The following is a 26,184-nucleotide window of genomic DNA, read 5'->3' as shown; positions in this document are numbered from 1 at the left end:
TTGAAATCATTACAAGCATATTTTCTGACCACAATGCAGTAAGATTAGATCTCAATTACAGGAGAAAAACTAGTAAAAATTCCAACATATGGAGGCTGAAAAACACGCTGCTGAATAACCAACAAATCACAGAAGAAATCAAAAAGAAATCAAAATATGCATAGAAACGAATGAAAATGAAAACACAACAACCCCAAACCTGTGGGACACTGTAAAAGCAGTGTTAAGGGGAAGGTTCACAGCAATACCGGACTTCCCTGGTGGTTCAGACGTTAAAGCATCTGTGTACAATGTGGGAGACCCAGGTTCGATCCCTGGGTCAGTAAGATTCCCTGGAGAAGGAAATGGCAATCCACTCCAGTACTATTGCCTGGAAAATCCCATGGACAAAGGAGCCCATGCTAAAGTCCATGGGGTCGAAAAGAGTCAGACACGACTGAGCAACTTCACTTTCACTTCTCACTTTCACAGCAATACAGGCATACCTCAAGAAAGAAGAAAGAAGTCAAAGAAATAACCTAACTCTACACCTAAAGCAACTAGAAAAGGAAGAAATGAAGAACCCTAGGGTTAGTAGAAGGAAAGAAATCTTAAAAATTAGGGCAGAATTAAATGCAAAAGAAACAAAAGAGACCATGGCAAAAATCAACAAAGCCAAAAGCTGGTTCTTTAAAAGGATAAATAAAATTAACAAAGCATTAGCCAGACTCATCAAGAAACAAAGGGAGAAAAATCAAATCAATAAAATTGAAATGAAAATGGAGAGATCACAACAGACAACACAGAAATACAAAGGATCAATAAGAGACTACTATCAGCAATTATATGCCAATAAAATGGACAACTTGGAAGAAATGGACAAATTCTTGGAAAAGTACAACTTTCCAAAACTGAACCAGGAAGAAATAAAAAATCTTAACAGACCCATCACTAGCACGGAAATTGAAACTTAATCAGAAATCTTCCAGCAAACAAAAGCCCAGGTCCAGATGCCTTCACAGCTGAATTCTACCAAAAATTTAGAGAAGGACTAACACCTATCCTACTCAAACTCTTCCAGAAAATTGAAGAGGAAGGTAAACTTCCAAACTCATTCTATGAGGCCACCATCACCCTAATACCAAAACCTGACAAAGATGCCACAAAAAAAGAGAACTACAGGCCAACAGCACTGATGAACATAGATGCAAAAATCCTTAACAAAATTCTAGCAATCAGAATCCAAAAACACATACATCATGACCAAGTGGGCTTTATCCCAGGGATGCAAGCATTCTTCAATATCTGCAAATCAATAATGTAATACACCACATTAACAAATTGAAAAATAAAAGCCATAGGATTATCTCAATAGATGCAGAGAAAGCCTTTGACAAAATTCAACATCCATTTATGATAAAAACTCCCCAGAAAGCATGAATAGAAGGAACATACCTCAACATAATAAAAGTTATATATGACAAACCCACAGCAAACATTATCCTCAATGGTGAAAAACTGAAAGCATTTCCCCTAAAGTCAGGAATAAGATGAGGGTGCCCACTCTCACCACTACTATTCAACATAGTTTTGGAAGTTTTGGCCACAGCAATCAGAGCAGAAAAAGAAATAAAAGGAATCCATATTGGAAAAGAAGTAAAACTCTCACTGTTTGCAGATGACATGATCCTCTACATAGGAAACCCTAAAGACTCCACCAGAAAATTACTAGAGCTAATCAATGAATATAGTAAAGTTGCAGGATATAAAATCAACACACAGAAATCCCTTGCATTCCTATACACTAATAATGAGAAAATAGAAAGAGAAATTAAGGAAACAATTCCATTCACCATTGCAATGAAAAGAATAAAATACTTAGGAATATATCTGCCTAAAGAAACAAAAGACCTATATATAGAGAACTATAAAACACTGGTGAAAGAAATCAAAGAGGACAACAAAAGATGGAGAAATATACCATGTTCATGGATTGCAAGAATCAATATAGTGAAAATGAGTATACTACCCAAAGCAATCTATCGATTCAATGCAATCCCTATCAAGCTACCAACGGTATTTTTCACAGAGCTAGAACAAATAATTTCACAATTTGTATGGAAATACAAAAAACCTCAAATAGCCAAAGCAATCTCAAGAAAGAAGAATGGAATTGGAAGAATCAACCTGCCTGACTTCAGGCTCTACTACAAAGCCACAGTCATCAAGACAGTACAGTACTGGCACAAAGACAGAAATATAGATCAATGGAACAAAATAGAAAGCCCAGAGATAACAAAATCGAAAGCCCTTATCTTTGACAAAGGAGGCAAGAATATACAATGGAGAAAAGATAATCTCTTTAACAAGTGGTGCTGGGAAAACTGGTCAACCACTTGTAAAAGAATGAAACTAGAACACTTTCTAACACCATACACAAATATAAACTCAAAATGGATTAAAGATGTAAATGTAAGACCAGAAACTATAAAACTCCTTGAGGAGAACATAGGCAAAACACTCTCTGACATAAATCACAGCAGGATCCTCTATGACCCACCTCCCAGAATATAGGAAATAAAAGTGTTCTGCTTTAAATTTTAAAGTTTAATATGCTTAGTAAGTATTCCAGTGAGAATGTCAAGTAAGCAGTTGGATATGTGAGTCTGGAAGAGTTGAATACATGAGAACTAGGAATGAAAGTATAGGTGTTATGTAAAGCTTTGAGCCCACATGAGAGCAGAAGAGAAAATACATAGAGAAGAGCCCTGGGTCACTCTAACATACAGAGGTTATGCAAAACAAAAGAGATCCTGATTGAGGAGAAGTGGTTGATAAGGTAAGAAAAATTAGGACAGTGTGGAATTGCTGTCTCTAAAAGAAGAGTGTTTCAGGAAGGAGAGAGTGGTTACTTGGGTCAAAACTGTTGAGGTGGTTGATGGGGACAGAAAGGAGACCTTCAGATTTCCCAATAAGGAGATCACTGAAGACTTCCCTGGTGTCTCAGACAGTAAAGAATCTGCCTACGATGCAAGATTCCCGGATTGGGAAGATCCGCTGGAGAAGGCAATGGCTACCCATTCTAGTACTCTTGCCTGGAGAATGACAGAGGAGCCTGGTGGACCAAAGTCCATGGAGTCAAAAAGAGTCAGACATGACTGAGAGACTAAATGTACATTGATGCTATAGCTGAAGCTCCAGTACTTTGGTCCCCTGATGTGAAGAGCCAACTCACTGGAAAAGACCCTGATGCTGGCAATAATTGAAAGCAAAAGGAGAAGGAGGTGGATGAGAATGAGAAGGTCAGAAAGCATGACCAACTCAATGGACATGAATTTGAGCAAACTCCAGAAGATAATGGAGGACAGAGGAGCCTGGTGTCCATGGAGTCGCAAAGAGTCAGGCATGAATTAGCGACTGAACAACAGCAATATTATTGCCACCTTTGTCATAGGTTAATTGACCATATGAATGTGGGTTTATTTTCCTAGATTCACTATTCTGTTCCAATTGATCTGTGTGTCTGTTTTGTATCAGTATGATACTGTTTTGATTACTATACCTTCATAGTATACTTTCAAGTGTGGGAGCATGATACTTACAGATCTGTTTTTCTTTCTCAAAATTATCTTGACTATTCAGGGTCTTTTGTGCTTCCATACAAATTTTAGCATCATTTATTCTATTTCTATGAAAAAATGCCTTTCATATTTTGATAGGGATTGCACTGACTCTGTATATTATTTTGAGGACAATTATAATGATATTGATTCTTCCAATCCATGAGTACATGGATTTCCACTTACTTGTGTCATCTTAAATTTCCATTCTAAATGTCCAATACTTTTCCCTATGTCCTAAAGTCTTTCACCTCCTGGGTTAAATGTATTCCTAGATTTTATTCTTTTTGATGTAATTATAAATGGATTATCCTCTTAATTTCTCTTTCTAACAGTTTGTTATTGGCATATAGAAATGTAACAGGTTTCTGTATAATAATTTTACATCCTGAAATTTTACTGAATTCTTTATTAGTTCCAACAGAACTAGATTTAATAAATGGCTTTCCTTCTTGTATAGTCTGGTACCCTTTATACTGCTGTTTTTCACTGTGTCCCAGGGCCTGAGTCTGTGCTTGGGCCCCTCGTTAATATCCCTCCCTACTACAGGTTGTTGCCCCAGGGGAGAGGTTTCTATGGATACCATGTCTTCATCTTTCCTACTTGTTCCCCTGAGGTCCCTTCTATGTGCAGTAGCTGTTCAATCAGTGCTCAGGTCTTCTTTAAGAGAACTGCTTTGTATGGAGGTATAGACCCAATGTGTCTGTAGGAGGAAGTGAGCTTAGAGTCTTACTAATCTTGGACCCTTTTCCTGTTGACTTCTGTATTCTGTCTCTCCCCCTCCCCCAGAAAATAATTCTTCTCTAATTCACTGTTGTCTTCCAAATGCTTTAAAAAAATGCTTGGTACCTGTTAGACACTTGTAAATACTTGATATATGAATGAATTAATCACAGACGTAAAATACCCACCAAAATGACCATTTTAGAAAACACTAATCAGGGGAGAACTATAAAGTTTTCCTGAGTCAGCTTCTTTATCATTTAATATAATACTAAAAAATATGAAACCTACAATCCATTTCTGAATGATCAAAAGAAAAACTAAAATGAGATATATTTTAGTCAATCAAAATAGACTATAATTTGACTAAGATGAAAAATAAAATCTGCTTCCATTTTAGCATCATCAGCTTTGACAACATAAATCACCGGTGCTAGCACTCTGGAGCATGAATGACATCTGAGAATTTAAAAATCCTTTGATGGTAAAAAAAAAAAAAAAAAGTTACTAAGTTATATCCAGCACTGAATCCAAATAAAAATATGACAAACCTATTTTTCTCTCAGCTTTATCTTTTAAACAATCAGAGAGTGAATAGGCCAAAACAGAATTTTAACAGCAGGTTCTGCCTGGCTAGATTGGACACTTCCAAATGATTTTAAGGGGCTATTTGCCTCTTGTTCTTATTATTTTCTCCACTTTGGAACCTGTATGGTACACATAAAACATTTACCCATGTTTAAAGCACTCTTTTCATAGGAATAAGAATTGATTGATTGACATGAACATATGATCTATGAACCACAAAGCTGATTTATTCCTCCACACTGCATCAAACATTACAAATGACCTATTTTCTTCACTTAGCAGTAGTTACCATAGTTCAGCTGTATAAATGAAGTTCCCAAAGAATTTGAGAAATCTGGGAAATTTGAGAAGCAAAGAATTTCAAAAATCTGATTCAATTAAAAAGATATACCGGCTTAGTCACAAAGGCCAGGTGTAAATATGATGAGATTCTAAGCATTTTATTTGCTTGTTATTACCCACTGTTTCCAACAATGGCAATTTAGAGATGAATAAATCTAAGAAAAAGCCTAGGCTATCCCAGGTGGTTCATTGGTAAAGAATTTGCCTGCCAATACAAGAGACACAATTCTGACCCTTGGGTCAGGAAGATCTCCTGGAGAAGGAAATGGCAACCCACTCCAGTATTCTTCTCTGGGAAATCCCATGGACAGAGGAGTCTGGCAAGCTACAGGCAATGGGGTCACAAAAGAGTAGGACACGACTTAGCAACTAAACAACAAAAAATATGGTAACTTCTAGAAAGTTTTAACCTTCAACCTTTTCAAACATATGTCCTATTTGATGATCAAAAAAATTTTCATGATATTGCTCTTAATGTCACATATGTTTTGAAAAATATGGACAACACCCCTCCAAACACCTTGATTTATTGAGGGCTACATCATATATAATACAATGCACCCATGTAACCAGCACCATCATCAGGATACTGGAACATTTTGCATCGACTCAAAAGCTTCTTCTGGACCCTTGGGCATCCACACCCCTACAACCTACCTAACACAAACTCTAGCCACAAGCAAGCACAGATCTGCTTTCTACCATGACAGATCAGATTGGCCAGTTCCAGAATATCCTATATATGAAATAACACAGCAAATACCCTTTTATGTATCACTTCTTTTACACAGTAGGATGTTTCTGAATTCCCCCAATGTGGGGTCCCCCCACGTTGTTAGCTGTACCAGTAACTTGTTCTTTTTCTACTGCTAAGCAGTATTCCATTACATGCAGAGCTCATAAATTGTTATGCAATAATTTGGTGGATATTTATTTGATTTTTTTCTCAGTTTTTGTCAGTAAAACTAAGGCTGTTATGAACATTCATTTACAATCTTTGCATGGATATAACTTTTCATACTCTTTGGGGGGAAAAAAAAAACAAAACCTAAGAGTGAAAATTCTAGTGGTATATGGTGAGCGTATGTTGAACTGTATGAGAATCTGCCAAACAGTTCTGTGTAAGTGCACTAAAAAACATGTTTACTTTACAGATAAAAACCTTTAATACTGAACATTTCAGCCTTCACACACCGGTTTGCTTTCTCTGCCCCACAGATGTTCTTCGTCTCCATGTAATTCAGTGGACAGAACCATCCCATAACGGCACTGAGGACCAGCTGCTAGAAACAGCATGTTTTTTCATATGAAATACTAATTATAAGGAGGAGTCACTTAACAGAGAGAGCCCCATGTGGGTACAAAGGACTAGTAAGCCTGGTGATAAGCAGGTAACTCTCTCTTCTGTGAGAGTTTATATGAAGCATATTCTCTCTCATAAGGTGTCAAATTTAGATTTCCTCCACATCCTCCCTACCCAAGACCCCAAAGATCTTGTTCTCCTGTTACAGCCTCATGAGGTCTATCTCCATGAGATAACAGCTGAAGGTTTCCACTTTCCAGACGCTACATCCTAAGTAGCATAAGGGATGAGAACTGAGCTATCACTCAGCATTCTCCTGACTAGGATCTTTACCAGTGAGCTAGCTGGATCAAGCCACACAGGAAAGTAAGACACCCTGATTGAAGGAAATGATCTAGTTAAACTATTAATCTCAATTTGGGAAGAAAGAACCACCACTCATAAATAAATGCCCTAGGAATTCCTTTCCAGGTTGTTATTTTCTGATTATGAATACAAACAAGTCTATTCACTCAGTCGTGTCTGACTCTTTACGACCCCATGGACTATAGCCCACTGGGCTTCCCTGTCCATGGGATTCTCCAGGCAAGAATGCTGGAATGGGTTGCCATTTCCTTCTTTATGGGATCTTCCCAAACCAGGGATCGAACCTGGGTCTCCTGCATTGTAGGTGGATGCTTTACCGTCTGAGCTAGAGAGTGGCAAAGTATTATGAATATAAAATATAACAGGCTACATAATTTTCATAGTCAAATAATCTTTGTTGCAAAACCACTCACCTGAAAAGGTATATTTCCCCATCTCTTTAATCTAGACTGGTCTGTGACTTCCCCCGACAGCCAGAGTGTGGAAGAAAGGAAGGAAGGCTTTTATACTCATTCACACCCTCTCCCTTGCACTTTCTTTGAAGCCCAAACTGGCCTGCTAGAAATCAAGATACACATGGAGGAGGAATGGGCCCTCCAGTTAAGACCATCCTCGACCAGCCAGCCCTCAGTATGCCCAGCAGTTGACCACAGACGCTTAAATAGGCTCAGTGGAAAGCAATAGAACTTTCCCCACTAAGGGGAGTTCAAACTGCCAACCCACTCAATTATGAGCTAACTAAATGGTTGATGGTTTACAACAGGACATTTGAGGGTGAGTCTGTTATGCAGCAAGAGCTAATTGATACATTGATCAGGTAACAAAATAGTTTCTATCTCATTAGCAGTGCATAGAGTCCCCTCCTACAAATTCTCCTTATTCCCCATGGCTCTGACTTTTGACTCACTTTTCTGGGTCTTCATTGCTACTTGTCCATGTTCTCCTTCACCCGTGTGCTGCCTAGTATGGACTGAATTTTGTCTCCTCCAAAATTCATAGGTTGAAGCCTGAACTCCCAGTACCTCACACTGTGACCCTATTTGGAGACGGAACCTTTAATGAGGTAATTAAAATAGAAATAGGCTCCTATGATGGGCCCTCATCCAATCTGACTGCAATCCTTATAAGGAGAAGAAATTCGGACACACAAAAGGACCCCAGGGATGTGTGCACAGAGAAAAGACTGTGCGGACACAGCAGAGAAGTGGCCATCTGCAAGCCAAGGAGACCTGATGACACCTCGAACTTGGACTCGCGACCTCCAGATCTCTGCAGAAGTAAGCTTCTGTTGTTCAAGCCAACCAGTCTGTGGCATTTCGTTACGGCATACCTAACAGACTAAAACACTCCCTATGGGGAAAAAATGTACAAAAAAATGTCCCGGCTTTCTTCCCGGATAATCACTCTGAAGACTCCTGGCTTAATCGTCAAAACAAAAATGTCTTAAGCAATCCCTCTCCTGGACATATATTCAAAAAAAGAAAACTGTACTTCAAAAAGATACACACACCCCAACTTTCACAGCAGCACTATTTAAACAAGGCAGGGTATGGAATTAACCTAAGTATCCATTGACAGAGGAATGGATAAAAACGATGTTACAAATATACAGTGGACTACTACTATTCAAGTCATAAAAAAGAAATCTTGCTATTGCAACAACATGGACAAAACTGAAGGATATTACACTTGATGAAAAAAGTCAGAGAAAGGCAAATACTGTGTGCTATCACTTATATGTGTAATCTAAAAAGTAAAACAAATGAATTAATATATTAAAAAAGATCCTAAAAGATGAGGCCCTTAAAGTTCTGCACTCAGTATGTCAGCAAATTTGGAAAACTCAGCAGTGGCCACAGGACTGGAAAAGTTGTTTTCATTCCAATCACAAAGAAGGGCAATGCCAAAGAATGCTCAAACTACCGCACAATTTGCATTCACTTCACACACTACAACGTTATGCTCAATATCCCCCAAACTAGGCTTCACCAGTATGCGAACCAAGAACTTTCAGACGTACAAGCTGGGTTACAAAGAAGAACCAGAGATCACATTGCCAACATTCGCTGAATCATGGAGAATGCAAGGGAGTTCCAAGAAAACATCTACTTGTTTCATTGACTACATTAAAGCCTTTGACTGTGTGTATCGCAATAAACTGTGGAAATTCTTAGAGATGGGAATACCAGGACACTTTATCTGTCTCCTGAGAAACCTGTATGCAGGTCAAGAAGCAAGAGAACCAGACATGGAAAACTGATTGGTTCACAATTGGGAAAGGAGTACGACAGAACTGTATATTCTCATCCTGCTTATTTAACTTCTATACACAGTACATCATGTGAAATACCCAGCTGGATCACAAGCTGCAATCAAAACTGCCAGGAGAAATACAAACAACGTCAGATATGCAGATGATATAATTCAGATGGCAGAACGTGAAGAGGAACTAAAGAATCTCTTGATGAGAGTGAAATAGCAGAGTGAAAAGGCTGGCTTGAAGCTCAACATTCAAAAAACTATGATCATGGCATACAGTGCCATCACTCCATGGCAAATAGAAGGGGGAAAAGTGGAAATAGTGGCAGACTTTATTTTCTTAGGCTCCAAAATCACTGTAGACTGTGACTGCAGCCATGAAATTAAACAATGCTTGCTCCTTGGAAGGAAAGCTATGACAAACCTAGACAGCATATTAAAAAGAAGGTCTCTGCTTTGCCAACAAAGGTCCATCTACTCAAAGCTATGCTTTTTTCAGTAGTCATGTATGGATGTGAGAGTTGAAGTATAAAGAAAGCTGAGTGCTGAAAAAATGATGCTTTTGAACTGTGGTGTTGGAGAAAACTCTTGAGAGTCTCCTGGATAGCAAGGAGATCCAACTAGTCCAATCCTAAAGGAAATCAACCCTGAATATTCATTGGAAGGACTGTTGTGGAAGCTGAAGCTCCAATATTCTGGCCACCTGATGTAAAGAGCCAACTCACTGGAAACAAACCTTGATGTGGGGAAAGATTGAAGGCAAAAGGAGAAGCAGGGAGCAGAGAATGAGATTGTTGGATGGCATCATCAACTCAATGGACAGCAGTCTGAACAGACTCTGAGAAGTGGCAGAGGACAGAGGAACCTGGTGTGCTACAGTCTGTGGGGGTCACAAAGAGCTGGATACAACTTAGTGACTTAAGAGTAACAACGACAAATGAAAACAGAAGCAGAATCACAAATAAAGGGGAAAAAACTAGTCATACTGGTGATGAGAAGAATGGAAGAAGAAGCAAGGCAGGTAAAGGGGTAAAACTGCTATCACAGAAGAAAAAAGCTACCACGACGTACGGTACAGAACAGAGAACGTAACCAGTGCTTTACAGTAAGTTTAAGCAGAGTATAATTGTATACCTGAAACTAATACAGCATTATAAATCAACTGTATTTCAATAAAAATATTTAAATAAACAGAAATTTTAAAAGAAAAAGTTTTAACTATAATAAATCCATATTTGTTGCAAAAGAAATGTTTTAGATAATAAAGTAAAAAAAGTAATAAGTTCACCATTTTAAGAGATAAAACATGAAATAAGGAAGTAAATCTTCCACTTCCATGCCATTCTGAGAGGGGATCTCCACTGACATCTGGTATGTCCTCTTGCTGTGTGGCCTTTAGCTCCTGGAGTTCCCCATCTTATGGTAAACTCCCTGAAAGACAGTGGGCACCGGCAGGGGACACGTGCCCTTTTACTGGTGGCACAGATTCCCAAAGCCCTTCCTGTGCAGAATTCCTGGGCCTGTTTTAGCACGTAACACTGCAGACAGTCACTCTCGTAACTGATCGGAAAACACACACTGACACAGAGGAGCTTCTTGTTGCCCCTGTCTGATGTGATTCCACTGTTGCTAGTACCTCTACTCCAACAGGAAATGCAGCATCACAATGGATGCCTCAGACAGCAGGCGACCATCTACACCTAGCCCGGAAATCCTAGCCAAGGGCTTCTCTAAGGAGCAAACTGTCAGACCCTCCTTTGGTATATTCAACACAAATAATGACAATCATCAATTGAGCACTTATCATGTGTCATGCACTCTCTAAGAGCAAGCAGTTGGTTTTGATAGTGGTTGGCTGGTTTGTTTGCATCAGATGAGAACTGTATCCTCACAGTGATGCTGTAAAGCTTCTGCCGAACTCTGAAGACTGAGCTCTTTGGACCATAGTCAGTGGTGAGTTCTGGCTAGTCCCTGAGTCAGGCCAGATGATATCTGTTGCCCCTCGAGGACCTGCTTCTCAGAGTTCTCGGGCTCCCACCTGGCCCTTTACCCAGGGGGGACCTCTACCTTCAGATGCTCCTGTTCAGTGCATGAACATCCCAGGACCCTAGTCTATGTGTCTCCCCAAACTTCTCCTAACCCAATTGCGAAGGTAAGAAAAGCCCCTGTTTCACCTACCTGGAAGGGAGCCTCTTTCAGGAGGCCCTACCAGGCCTGAAGTTACCTGTGACACTCATGGGTAGCCCCGGGTAGAGGCCTCACCCCGCCTTACTACTCTCAAAGGAATGGACCAGCTGTCAAACTTAGTGGGAAAATAATGTGAGAACCCCCCAACCAATTCTGGCAACATCACCTGTCTTCCTCCTCACTCTCCTCCCTTCTGATTCCTTCCTGATTTTGATGTCTATGCCACAGTTTTCCTTTATATAAGAGAAGGCTTTTTTTAAAATGCTCATATAATTGAAGACAATGACTAACAGAACTGAACACATGCATAAACCAGAGAACAGCAAATGGGAAGCCCACATGCTTTGTTCTTTTCTAGAAGGCTCCCTTGGAATTATTTTGTTTTCATTTGTTACATGAATAAAATCAATATATATTTAATTTAAAAATCTACTAAATAATACATGATACACTGCAATCTTCAGTTTAAAAAAAATATAACCAAGATATCCTTATAATGATGCTCACAACATTCACTTCTTTTTAGGCATTCAAAGGTAAACTTAACATTCTCCGTTCTGTAGGTCACAATATAGGAGGCTTGGTTAGTTTCTGTGCTCAGTGTTCACAAGGTCAAGATCAAGATGCCGGCAGGGATGAATTCCTTTTCAGTGTCCCCAGCAGCAGCAGCAGCAGCAGCAGCAGCAGCAGCAGCAGCGGGGAATTCACCGCTAAGCTCACTCAGTTTGCTGACAAAGTTTGGTTCTATGTTGCTATAGGACTACGGTCCTGATTCCCTAACATGCTGTTGGCTGGAGCTGTTCTAGGCTTCCAGAGGCTGACCCTATCCCTTGGCTCATCCTTCTCCATCTTCAAAGCCAGCAATGACATGTGGAGTCTTTCTCCTTCCAATCTCTCCAACCTCTGCCTCCCTTGAAATTTTAACAAGCAGTTTTCACCCAAAAGCCCGCATGGTGGCTCTGCTTTGAATAGCCAACAAGGTTCTCATCATGGTTCCAAGGGAGTGACCATAAACACGGGAAGCGTTTGGAGTCTAGCACGCTTGTAATAATCCCCGATGCAACTACATGACTGTTCACTGGGTCGCTGCTTTCTCCTGAGGTGCAGTACCACAGTTCCAGAATCACTACAGGGGAAAATGATAACAAAAGCAAAGAGAAGAGGCGCTTTGAAGAGCCAAAATATAACTTTGGGTTTGAAAGCAGATTCTTATATTTGACATGTGCAAAAGCAACAGCATTAAAAAATAGGTGAATTCAACTTCATTAAAATTAAAAACTTGTGTGCATTAAAAGACATTATCAAGAAAGTGAAAGGACAATCTAGAAAATGAAAGTCTGCAAGTCATATATCTAAGAAAGATCTAGTATCCAGAATATAAAAACAACTTCTACAATTTAATAACAAAAAAGCAAGCAACACACTTAAAAAAAATGGGTAAACAACTTGAACATTTCTTCAAAGAAGCTCTACAAATGGCCAACCACCGCATGAAAAGACGCACATCATTAGTCATCATGGAATGCAAATCAAAACCACATGTGATACCATTTCACACTCATTAGATGGCTTTAAAAAACGAAAAAGAAAGTAAGTGTCGGCAATGATGTGGAGAAATGGGAACTCAAGCGCATTGATAGTGGGGGTGAAAAATGGCACAGCTACTGTGGAGAAGAGCTTTGCAATTCCTCAAGAAGTTCAATATAGGGACTTCCTCATGGTTCAGTGATAAGAATTCACCTTCTGATACAGGGGGTGTAGGTGTGATCCCTGGTTGGGGAATTAAGGCCCCTCATGCCACAGGGCAGCTGAGCCCACAACTAGAGCACCTGCGTGATGCCTCGTGAAGATCTCATGGCTATAAAGACCCAGCGCGGTTCCACCACACCCCCAAAAGTTAAACGCAGAGTTAGTATACGACCCAGCAATTCCATTCATAGGTATATCCCCAAACAACGGGGAAAGGCTCAAATACACGTATACACATGTTCATAGCAGCATGATTCACAATTGCCAAAAGATGAAAACAGCACAAATGTCCACTAATGGATGAACGGATAAACAAACTGGGATATGCGTACAATGGACATTGTATTCAACTATAAAAAGGGATGAAATACTCATCCATGCTACAACATCCATGACTCTTAAAAACAATATACTGGGAAAGATTGAAGGCAGGAGGAGAAGGGGATGACAGAGGATGAGATGGTTGGATGGCATCACCAACTCAATGCACATGAGTTTAAGCAAGCTCCAGGAGTTGGTGATGGACAGGGAAGCCTGGCGTGCTGCAGCCCATGGGGTCGCAAAGAGTCGGACATGACTGAGTGACTGAACTGAACTGAACTGATAGGTCACAGAATATGTGATTCCATTTACATGAAATATCCAAAATAGGCAAATTCATAGATATGTTGCCAGGGATCGGGAAAGGGGAAAGTGGGGAAAGCACCTGCTTAATGAGTTTGGGGGCTTCTCTGGTGGTGATGAAAATATTTTAGAATTCGGTAGAAATGGTGGTTGTACAGGTTTATGAAAGTGCTAAATGACACTGGATTGCTCACTTTTAAATGGGTGATTTTTGTCATATGAATTTCACTTCAATTTTTGTGAAAAAGGCAGAAGGAAGAAGAAAGACAAGGCAGGCGGGGAAGAAGAAAGACAAGGCAGGCAAAGCAGGGCAGGTTTTTAGATAGGACGGAAGCTGTGGGAACGGCAGAAATAAGCCCCGGGAGAGGCAAAGGTGCCAGCAGATGTGTGCGGAGAGGGGAAACAGAAACGGCATGACTGCAGGAAGCGGGATTCAATCCAGGGATGGGCATCCTAACAGCAGCACCTGTACCAGAAGCCACAGACTCTAAAGGCAGAAAGCGTGGGCCCCTTTAGGCAGGAGAAAGTCCTCAATGGGAGGACAGAGTGGTACCGAAGCTCCTCAAGGTGCAGATAGACCCTTCCTTCCTTTACTTTCATATAGAAGAAAGAACAGAGGGTTTCTGAGGAGCAAAAGGAGAAGAGTTAACATCTCTAGGGGGGGTGGGGGCGGACCCATGTTTCAGGTCTGGAAAAGATTCAGGATGCCCAGGTCAAAGCAGAAAATATGGGGAGACAAGAAATTCTCTCTTTGGAATAAGAAGTTCCTGCTTCCGTGACCACTCAAGGGCTCGTGGGAAACGCCACACAGAAGAAAGCAGTTTGGAGGCTCACAAATATCCATGGAGAGAAAAATGGGAAGGAAGATACTACCTACAGAAGACGGGTCCCGCATATCCTCCACCTCCTTGTAAAGACCCGAAATCTAATGAAATTGGTGACACTGTGCTCACTTTCCAGATGGGAAAACCAAACCGCAGGCTTCAGAGCTCACCTTCTTCCTCCCACACCAAAAGGCAGCGAACCAGGTAAGAAATTATCAAAGTCACCAGGAGCACCGTCTGGTTTGCCAATATACTTCTAATTGCTTCGAAAAGTAGGTGTGACTTTTATTTCTCTATTGGCTCAGTAAGGGCTATTAACATCTGCGCACGCATCTCTCCAAATTCCAGACTGCTCTATTATTCCTCGAGGAGTATATCACCGCCAGGGCACCAGTTTCTTGCCACTTCTCTTTTGTAGAGGAGTGCCTTCTCTCCGCTCCCTGCCTGCCCGCTGTGAAAGCAGCGGCCTGCAGCCATACAGGGGGTCAGGAGATCACGTCAGCACTTTTGCCCACAGAGGCACTGGAGTCCTCCTCAGACTGCTCGCTTCCTGCTTTTGTGACACTTGATGCCCCGCCAGAAGCCACAAAAAACAGCAAGGAAGGGAGCAGCTGATTTGCAAGGTGGTCACGACCCAAGGTCACTGGCTGGTTCCCTTTCCTGGGAGGGTTTATTTTAGTCCTCAGTCCTCAGCAAGCTGCCCTTCCCCACCTGAGGACAATGAAAACATGAAGCCTGCTCTTTTGTTCATTTCAGAAGAGTAAGCAAAGACTTTGCAAATGCAACAACTTCTACTGGCTTTTTGATTATTGACAAATCAAAAAAAAAATTAAAAGGGTCAGGGAGCTAAATTGGCTTTATTTTTTCTTTCTCTTTTACAGAAACAAACCAAACAAAGCAAACCTTCTCACTGCAGCAGGGGAAAAATGTTTCAGACCTGGAAAAGATTCAGGCTACCCAATTCAAGATAGGGGAGTGTGGGACCATATATGGGGACGAGAAACCCTGTCTTTGGAATAAGGAGTTCCTGCTGTCAGGATTGCACAAGGGCTCTTGGAAAATGTCACACAAAAGCAATTTCAATGCCATAAGGACTTCAATAATAGCATATTAAAAAGCTATATGTGAAAATCCTAGTCAAACTAAAAAATACTGGACTGTTAGACCTTTTTCAGTTTCTTCAAATCTTTTGGGAAACAAGACAGGACAAATAACTTTGCTAAGGACAAAAATTTCTGAAATTTTATTTGGACTGAAAAACAGGATAAGACTTCAGCAACTGCTAAAGTAGAAAACTGACATTTTCCCAAATGTATCACACTGTAATTTTATGGCTTATGCTTTTCTTCTCTAGTATTTTATTTTAAAAATAAAGAAAAGTTGAAAGATTTTTTTTCCCAGTAAGCAACCATATTTCTACCAACTAGCCTTTTTGAATACCTAGATCTTTATCCATTTCTCTATCCATCAAGTCTTCTTTTTAATGTATTTCACATTAATGAAGTTGCAGAATTTAATACGTCTAAACTCCTCTGCTGTTGGCATTTTAATCTTTTCTAGTTAAAGGCTGTGACTTAGCAAGAGGAAGAAAGGCTACGAAAGTATATGAAAGCTCATCACACACCTAGTTTCAAGGCTGGTATTCAGATAAATTTGAGATTCTGGCAAAGAATGGAGACCTTCCTATGAAAACCAGGGAGTACAGGATGTGGCAGAATGCTGGCCTTAGGAATAGTTAGGAAAGCTCTCTTACACAAGTCATGGTGCTGGTCTCATATCCTTCCTCCTTCCTTCTAATCACCTTGGGAAAACAAGCCCAGAAGTTCATGGAAACCAAAACCAGAGCAATAGAGAGCCACCCTGGAAATGGAAGAAGGGAGAGAAAATCCCTGCCATTAGCCAAGGGTGAAAATTCTTTCGTATGAAGAAGATATCCCTATGTGGTAGAGGGGTGAACTGCTGCTAAGAGGAGTAAAGGGTTAGAAAATTCTTCTATCCCTTTGTGTTTGCTCTTTCTCTTACCCCTCAGTTACTCCACAAATCAAGAAAGCGAGGAGAATGGCTGAGGCTGGAGCATGCCCACCCTGGAGGGAGCCTCTACCAGCAAAGGCAAGTGAAGACAATGAAAGGGGAACGGAAGGCCAGGGCTGGCCATTCACTGCCTGAACTGAAGGCTTCAGCTGTCCTTAAGGGCTGCAGAGTCTAGCTCACCAGGTGAGGCAAGGAGAGAGCCTGTGTGGAAGTGGGCCCAGGAATGAACAGTGAGCTCACGCTACTGCACTCCCAGGGCACAGCCCGGGGGCAAGATGCAGACAGCAGTGGTGCTGGGAAGGGGTTCTGGGGCAGTTCTTCCAGCACTCTCTCCACACCAGGCGACTTTAGCACCCTCCCACTGAGAAGTGGGCATTTATGTCTCCTCCCCTTGAAACTGGACTGGCTTGTGACTCCCCAGTAATAAAGTCACGTGATGGAGATGATGCAGCATTATTTCCAAGAAGCCCTCCTGAGCAGCAGCGCCTCTCACTTGTCAGGGGGAATAATCACAGGGCCCATGAAGTACCAGCTGCCCTAGAGCCAGCAGGCCATGAGGAAGCCCACGGTTACCCATGAAGAGAGACCCACTGAGACATCCTGAGCCTGTGGGAGGGAAACCCAGCCAGCCTCCAGCTGCTCCAGCCTCCTGCTCTTGCAGTTTCAGATACCATCTGAATGCAGCTACCTGAGAGGTCCTCTAAGCCAGAAGGGCACAATGAAGCCCTTCCAGAACCCCTGACTCACAGGAAATGTGAGATGAGGAGGTGGCTTCTGTTGTTTCAAGTCACTACATTTTGGAGGGATTTCAAACACAAAGCCCAGCGTGTAAACTGGGCCATCATGATATCCCACTTCATATACTGCACAATCCAGGTATTCAAAACTGGCATCAGTCTAGACACTAACTACCTTTCTTACTGTGCAGTTAGTATTCCAGCCTTGTCAGATTACATGCCAGTACTCAAACTTATCTACACCCTTCTCTGCCAACACACATTATATACATATACATCATGTTTTCCATTTCCTAAGATGCCTTCCTCTCCTCTTTAAAATTTTTACAGTCTCCCCTTCATTCAAGATCTGGGGTCTTTCAAAAAGTAACTCTGCACTCCTGAAGGTTATCAGTGATATCGTAGCTGTCAAACCCAATCATTTTCATCATAATTCGTGCCTCCAGGGCATTAAGTACCAAATGGAAGCAACAATAGCTCATCAAAGACAGATCAGCTCACTTTCTTTGGACAACAATGCCACCTCATTGCTTTATTGAATGGGGTTACCAAGCTGGAAGATTCAGACTGCTGACGAAAAGTCTTGTCTCAAAGGAAAGAAGCCTCTTATCAGAGCTTTTCTATAACATTCTGAAATTGCACGGTCCAATGCAGTGCCACTGGCAAAAGTGGTTTTGAGCACTTGAAATATGGCTAGTTTGAATTGAGATTTGTTGTAAGTATCAAATTTACACCCAATAAAAAATAAAAAGGCAAAATATAATTAATAGTATTGAATGTTGAAATGATTATAATTAGGATATGCTAGGCTAAATACATTATTTAAATTAATTTCAAGTGTGATCTTGGACTTCCCAGCCTCCAATTCAGTCAGTTATCACAACCTTTTTTTTTTTTTTTTTTTAATTTTAAATGAGGCTAAAGAGAAATTCATTGCTGTTCACATGCTGTTTCTACTAGGTCACACTTTTGTGCTATACTGAGTTGAAAGTGCCCAAGGAAAGAAACACCCATCACTTCATGGCAAATAGAGGGGAAACAATGGAAACAGCGAAAGATTTTGTTTTTGGGGGGCTCCAAAATCACTACAGATAAAGATGCTTGCTCCTTGGAAGAAAAGTTATGACCAACCTAGACAGCATATTAAAAAGCGAAGACATTACTTGCCAACAAAGGTCAGTCTAGTCAAACTATGGTTTTTCTAGTAGTCATGTACGGATGTGAGAGTTGGACCATAAAGAAAGCTGAGTGCCAAAGAATTGATGCTTTTGAACTGTGGTGTTGGAGAAGATTCTTGAGAGTCCCTTGGACAGCAAAGAGATCCAACCAGTCCATCCTAAAGGAAATCAGTCCTGAATATTCATTGGAGGGACCGATGCTGAAGCTGACACTCCAATACTTTGACCATCTGATGCGAAGAATTGACTCATTGGAAAAGACCCTGATGTTGGGAAAGATTGAAGGCAGGAGGAGAAGGGGACAACAGAGGATGAGATGGCTGGATGGCATCACCGACTGGATGGACATGAGTTTGAGCAAGCTTCGGGAATTGATGATGGACAGGGAAGCCTGGCGTGCTGCAGTCCATGAGGTCACAAAAGTAGGATTCAACTAAGCAACTGAACTGACTAAAAGGAAACACCATCATTTCAATTCAGTTCAGAAACACCATATATTTTCATAAAAGGTTTAAGAAAATACTTTTAAAGGCAAAAGCTAAAATATAAAATTTAAAAGGATGGTTAAAATAGATGAGAATGAGAAATCATCATGTTAACATGTATGCTTGGAAATGTTTCTAGCAAGAATAAATGCCAACAATATAGTCACAGAATATCCCTGCCTCTTTTATCAGGGCACTGAAATTGTTATCCATGAAGACACCCATCTAAGGAAAGCTTTAAAATTATGGATTTTTATTTTCTTCTAACTCTAATACATGTAGCATCTCTATTTACTGAAAACTACCTAGGCATCGCTCAACACTGCAGTCACTTTAGGATTCTGCTGTTTGAAGCAGCAGCTCATGACCAACTCGAAGCAAGAAAACGAATGTAACTGACACCAGGAAATGGCCTAAGGGATGAAGAATACGCCCGGATGAGTGAGGAACTAGGTGAGACAACATGTGACTAGGTAAAGGAGATACTCCAGTGTCTGTCCAGATACCACTGGTACCTTTTAACTGTCCTGTGTGCCCACCTCCCAGCTTTTGTGTTTTGCTTCTAAAGATGGCAACCGCACATTTCTTAAGAGAAGCACTCTTCAACTTCCAGAGCTGCTTCACCTGCAGATACAGAATCAAGTGCTCCCTGGTTTGCAGCCCCTCTCCCGCCAGCCCACAGTTAGTGTCTGAGGCAGAGACGGGAAGGCCAACTCCCTCGCCTAGAGCAGAAGGAGCAGATTCCTGGAGCAGTTGTGCTCCAGAGCTCCTCCAGGTATTGGGCTGAGGCAGAGACACTGCCCACACCTTCCCCTGTCTGGCTCCCTTCTCCCTTCCCTTGCCCACTCCCTCATCCTCCCAGGAATGCTGTCCTAATAAAACACTCCTGCAGAAATCCCATCTCAGGTCTGCTCAGCGGCGCCCAAGCCAAGACTTTCGTGATGTGTGAATAGGCTCCAAGAAAATGTGTAACGGATCCTTGTTTCTGTACCTCGGATAAGTTTCTGTAACACTTCAGTATTTAAAATGGCTGCACTCACCACTGTTTAATAAGCAGGAAGTCTCTTTGATCCCATAGAGCAATGCAGTAGCCCTAGAATAAAGGTCTTAGATCTAGAAAAAAGATGTTAATAACTTGGCACAACATATTTTTCTCCAGGTGTGAAGAAGGTGAGGGCAGTGTATAAAGCTCAAAAGTAGAAGTAAAAATAAAGTCAGCTTAAAGTTTGCTGAGCTTCATATATGACACTGATAGTATAAATTCTGTACATAACCAATATTTAATAAAAACAATTTCAAGTCACTGCAAAAGGAAGAATGCAACCCCCAACACTAGGTAAGTTTTGCCTTGCAAACAGTATATCTTTGAAATGCAAACAAAACATGTCAGTAGGTGTCAAGCGTTGTTTTCGTTCATGAAACTTGAACACAGCTTTTGGTTTGACCAAACTAATAAAGTCCTCTTTAAGAAGACTTACTCTGAAGCTAGAAATAAAAGAGTGAGGATAATTCATCTCATTTGGTTTATTTAAATTCTTTCTATTTTAACACTGATGAAAAGCTAAGCTGAACGTAACTTAAATAAGAAAAATATAAAATATACCTTTTGCCATTACAGGAATTAAAATATATTCAGAATGCCTACTGTGGATGTAATAGTCCTAAAAAAAAGTAACCCACTTAGAACATATGTACTTCCCACTGTTGGAATCATGACAAAATTACGCCAGTGTTCAAGATGAAACAAGAATAGTTCAGATGCCAGGGTCCAGATATTTCCAATTTTAAATGTGGGAAGACCTTATAAAAGTATCAGATTTCACTTCAGGATAAAAATTCATTATTAAAGAGAGCCAACAATTGAATGTTGCTAGAGTAAAATGCTTTTACTTTTAGAAGAGGATGTCAGGAAACACCCAAGAATTTTCTCCCTGGGAAAAGGCAAGCCTAACACAAAGATGACAATCAAAACCCTGGTGACAAGTGAGACGCCAGGTTCAATCAGGTCCTATCAGGTTTGGGGGTGGAAGAGGAGCCCACGTTATATGTTAGCTGTCCCAGGGCCCGATGCCATCTGAAGTGTCAGCCACTCAGTCGTGTCTGACTCTTTGTGACCCCCATGAACTGTAGCCTGCCAGACTTCTCTGTCTGTGGGATTCTCCAGGCAAGAATACTGGATTGGGTTGCCATTCCCTTCAGGGGATCTTCCCAACCCAGGGATTGAACTTAGGTCCCTGCATTGCAGGCAGACTCTTTACTACCTGAGCCACAAGGGAAGCCTCAAAGCCACCTAAAGTCTTTGTAAAATCAAATGGGTGGCATTTATACCACTTAATATACAAGAAAACATAAAATATAGAACAAACAATATCTAAGCTCTAGGTTATTTTTTTTTATTCTTAAGTCTTTCTTTTCACAAAATACCTAATTCTTCATAGGGACCATGTAAAATAGATGATGATGAACAATACTTATTTTTTAAGGATAATACAATGATTATACCGAGAAACTAGATAGTCAAAAAAAAAAAAAAACATTAAAAAGAAACCAAAAAGTAGATATCCTGTCCACACTGATTTAAAGTCTCTAGTGAATTATTTAGATTCCCAACTTGAGTGTGCCTGCTGAGACATGATGTATGAATCATCCATGGGGAACAGTAAAATATACTGCACTTGACTAAAAATAAGTAGGAACATTCAATAATAAATCTACTTTCTTGATCTTCTTCTGTCATAGTTAAGTACTGATCTGGTAGTATGGAGAACTTGACAGGTAGTATGAGTCTTCCCTCCTCTCACAGAAAGGCTGGAAGAAAATCAGCCATGAGCCCTGCCAGGAGATAATGGAATGTCTGACATGGCACGAAACATGGAGAAGAAAATAATACTGATTTTAAATTCTTGGGACCTGGGGCTCACTTATAGACATGACATGATGTGAAAGTCACTCAGTTGTGTCTGACTCTTTGCGACCCCGTGGACTGTAACCCACCAGGCTTCTCTGTCCGTAGAGCCTGGAATCCACTGTAGTCCATGGGATCTACAGGCCAGAATACTGGAGTGGGTAGCCTTTCCCTTCTCCAGGGGATCTTCCCAACCCAGGGATCAAACCCAAATCTCCCACATTGCAGCCAGATTCTTTACCAACTGAACCACAAGGGAAGCCCAAGAGTACTGGACTGGGTAGCCTATCCTTTCTCCAGTGGATCTTCCCAACCCAGGAATCAAACCAAAGTCTCCCCCATTGCAGGCAGATTCTTTACCAGCTGAGCCACAACGGAAGCCCAAAGAACATGTGATATCAGTGAAAGTGAAAGTCGCTCAGTCGTGTCTGCCTCTTTGCAACACCATGCACTATATAGTCCAGGGAATTCTCCAGGCCAGAATACTGGAGTGGATAGCTGTTCCCGTCTCCAGGAGATTTTCCCAACCCAGGGATGGAACCCAGGTAACCCACATTGCAGGCAGATTCTTTACCTGCTAAAGAATATATTTATATATTTAAGAATTTATATTTATTCTAAATATAAATCTGCTGGTTATTTTTCTCATGTGATCACTATAAAATTACTTCTTGTCCCTTAAAGTAAGAAATGACATATAGTTCAAATGTTTTATTTACAACACCGAGAAGAAAATAGCAATTGGCCAAAGGAGTTGAAAAAGAGCATTCATTAGGACTCTGGCTCTTGAATAAAGCATGGGCAATTTATCAGTTATAAATAAAAAGAACTGCGCATATATATTTCTGATTTCCATTTTAGCATTTTGTTAAAGACTTGTAAAACAGAACTTCGGAGAAACCCTGGAAGGAGTTAATTACATCATCTTTTTAGGTAGCTCCCATAAAACAGAGGGTGGATTCAGGCTGACAGTGACTTCGCATCTGTGAGAATCTTTTTAAACAAAATGTGTGTAAGATTAAAAACAAGTCATATACATTTCTCCTCAGAAAGAACTACACAAAACAGTAACTTTAATAATAATATCTGAAGGAAATGGCAACCCACTCCAGCATTCTTGCCTGGGAAGTCTCATGGACAGAGGAGCCTTGCAGGCTACAGTCCATGGGGTCACAAAGAGTCAGACACGACTTAGTGACTACTGAATGTACACAATAGTCAGTGCAGACAGCAAGCAGAAAAGCTAGCAGAAAAGGAAGCATCCGAAGCTGGTAGAATAAATAGACTTGAATCCAGAAATTGCCAGGTGATGAGTGCTCTACACCATCAAAGAAAACATCTGTGAACCAGTTTTGAGAGTCCTTTCAGATGGGACAACAGCATGACCGAAGGGATTAATTTTACAGACTGAAAGTTCTAGAACTCCACAAAACTATCAACTCTTACGCACCATGTGCAGAGTACATACCAGATGGCTTGGGTCTGGCTAAAGGTGACTTCTGCTTAGTCCAGCTGCAGCGCTGTCCTCTGTGAAGGAACGACACAGAACAGAGAAAAGTAAGTGTAAAGGACTTCTGGAATTCTCATGGAAATCTCTGAACTTCAAAATAAAAACCCCTAGCATTCTCTAAAACTCATCAGAAAGAGACATTAATAAATTAGTGACAGTTTCTAAACAGAGGACAAAAACACATAATCATCAAATCAGAAATGTTACTGCTACACTCAGCCTACAGGGTTTATATACTCTATTAAGCTGCTGATCTCCAATTCAGCCTCTTGACCTACCAAAATAATTAAGCAGCAGTTGAACAAGGATATTCAAAATGTTCTAGAAGTAGCTACAATGATCTTTTCCTGATTGATAGTAAAACTGATGGTAATTTTAAGAAACTTTTCAAAGAGCAGTGCTGAACAGGAAAGATTTACAATGAAATTGCATCTGTGTACAAACAGTCAATATTTTTTTATATGTATTTTTGTATCGTCTTCATTAAGAAGTTGTTACGTAGATTTTGGACTTGACATTGAATTTAGACTTCAAGATCTTTCCAAGATGTTGTGTGGGGTGGGGGAGTGACACAGGTCTGGTGGTGTTAAAAGTACACAGAAGTAAGAGGAAGTCCATTTCCATCTAAAAAGAAAGTAGAGGCAGAAAAACTGGCAATCCAGACATGGAAAATGATATCTTTAAAATCTGAACTGGGATTTTGGAAAGACCATCGTCTATTTATGGAGATGTCCACTGTAAGCTCCCAGGTAGAAAGGTTCATCAAAACGTTCATTCAGGCTTTTCTGTAACATTGAATGGAAAAACTCAATCAAAATTTTTGGCCAACCCAATACAGCCACAAATGAAAACTATGTCATTAAAAAAAAGAAAAGATTAGAACCAAGATGTATACACCCAGCACCAAGGTAGTGCCTATCATGCACTAGGTACTTCTCACATTGTCAATAAACAGATGAATAACTGAATGGTCTGCCTAGGGCTGCGAAGTTAAAACTGTTTACCTCCTGGGACTGTGAAACAAGCTCAGTTCCAAAAAAGCTCACTGATTAATAACTCTGCCATACCATGCTCTTCATTTTGAGAGACCACTAGGTGCCCAAGTCTTTAAGTCTCTGTAACCAGAGACTTAAATACTGGACACATTTTGCTTTCCTTTTCTAATTCCTTAAGTAACTATCTAGCATAAACCTGATGCATTATTCCATAAGCCTTTCTACTTCTGTCCATGGCTAGGATATTACAACATTTGGGAAACCCAATGTTTCCCAATGTCTTAACTATGTAGAGGTGAATCAGTATAAACAGTTTGTCATGAACTATTTAGCTACTGGGATATGATGGACAAACCTCTGTAACTGACTTGGTGCTATACTCATATGTGAATCATGGCCTTAAGCTACCAAATTTTTCATCCAAATATTATTACTCTAGGTGCTGAAGAATGTAAATGGGGTCTTTGGTAAAGAAGAGACTGAATGGATGAGTAAGCATGCGTGTCTGTGTATCAGCCTCTACAAATCTCTGTGTTTACGTGTCTCTGTGTGTGCATTTGGTCCTTCAAAAGAAGGACAGTTTTCTATAACATAGAAGAAAATCTAATAAATAGTTATAAAAAGTCCCCAAATCCCAGATCCTATTAATGCTGGTATAAACTAAAGCTGTTTTTCAAAGAATGTAAGCCCACTGAAGAGGAAAAGATAATAACAAAAATATTTTTTAATGTAAAAATATAATAACAAAAAAGATATAACAAAATATATTTGCTGAAAAGCACTATTCAACAAATAGTGCTGGGACAACTAGAAATCCACATGCAAAGCGATGAAGGTGGCTCCTACCTCACACCATACACACAAAAAATAGTGCAAACTGGATCATAGATGTAAACATAAGAGCTAAAACTATAAAACTCTTAGAAGTAAATATAACATAGAAACAAGTCTGTGTGACCACGGATTTAGGCAATGGTTTCATAGAAACAATACCAAAGGTACAAACAATAAAGAAAAAAAATAGGTAAGTGGGACATCATCAAATTTAAAAGTTCTGTGCTTCAGAGGTCACCATCAAGAAGGTGAAGACAACCCACAAAATGGAAAAAAATTTTTGCAAATTGCGTATCTAATAGGAGACTTATATCCAGAATATTTTAAGAAGAACTATTATAATTTAGTGATAAAAAATAACTCAATTTAAAAATGAGTAAATAATTTAAATAGACATTTCTCCAAAAAAGATACACAAATACATAAAGAAATGCTCAACCATCATATAAAATTAAGTCAAAACCACAATGAGATACTTATTCACACCTGCTGCTGCTGCTGCTGCTGCTGCTAAGTCGCTTCAGTCATGCCCGACTCTGCGCAACCCCATAGACGGCAGCCCGCCAGGCTCCCCCGTCCCTGGGATTTTTCTGGCAAGAACACTGGAGTGGGTTGCCATTGTCTTCTCCAGTGCATGAAAGTGAAAAGTGAAAGTGAAGTCGCTCAGTCATGTCTGACTCTTTGCGACCCCATGGACTGCAGCCCACCAGGCGCCTCTGTCCATGGGATTTTCCAGGCAAGAGTACTGGAGTGGGTTGCCATTGCCTTCTCCAATTCACACCTACTAGGATAACTTTAATCAGAAAACAGTTTAAGAAAAGTGTTGATGAGAATTTGGAGAAATCAGAACCCTCCTACATTGCTTCTGGGATATAAAATGCTGTAGTCACTTTGGAAAACAGTCTGGCATTCCTCAAACTGCTAAACATAGAATGACTGTGCGTG

At 40.4% G+C, this 26,184-nt stretch overlaps 1 protein-coding gene across 42 annotated transcripts in view; it reads right to left on the bottom strand.

Annotated features, from left to right (window-relative positions):
• PLCB4 (phospholipase C beta 4) overlaps positions 1–26,184 on the bottom strand; it is a 474,866-nt gene that overhangs the window by 270,934 nt on the left and 177,748 nt on the right. For 25 of the 42 annotated variants that reach the window (XM_060397124.1, XM_060397137.1, XM_060397141.1 and 22 more), the window contains one exon: positions 23,369–23,427. The exons of 2 other annotated variants lie outside the window; for them this stretch is intronic. Coding sequence is in view for 15 of the 40 variants with exons in the window: in XM_060397119.1 (XP_060253102.1) it covers positions 23,351–23,353 (3 nt within the window). In the remaining 25 variants the exon portion in view is untranslated. Of the gene's footprint in view, positions 1–23,350; positions 23,428–26,184 lie in introns of all 42 variants that reach the window. 15 more of the 42 variants (XM_060397119.1, XM_060397117.1, XM_042230396.1 and 12 more) reach the window with 1 other exon arrangement.

Source organism: Ovis aries, chromosome 13 (assembly GCF_016772045.2).
Source record: "Ovis aries strain OAR_USU_Benz2616 breed Rambouillet chromosome 13, ARS-UI_Ramb_v3.0, whole genome shotgun sequence".
Taxonomy (NCBI): domain Eukaryota; kingdom Metazoa; phylum Chordata; class Mammalia; order Artiodactyla; family Bovidae; genus Ovis; species Ovis aries.
This window is presented reverse-complemented; position numbering and strand designations above follow the sequence as displayed.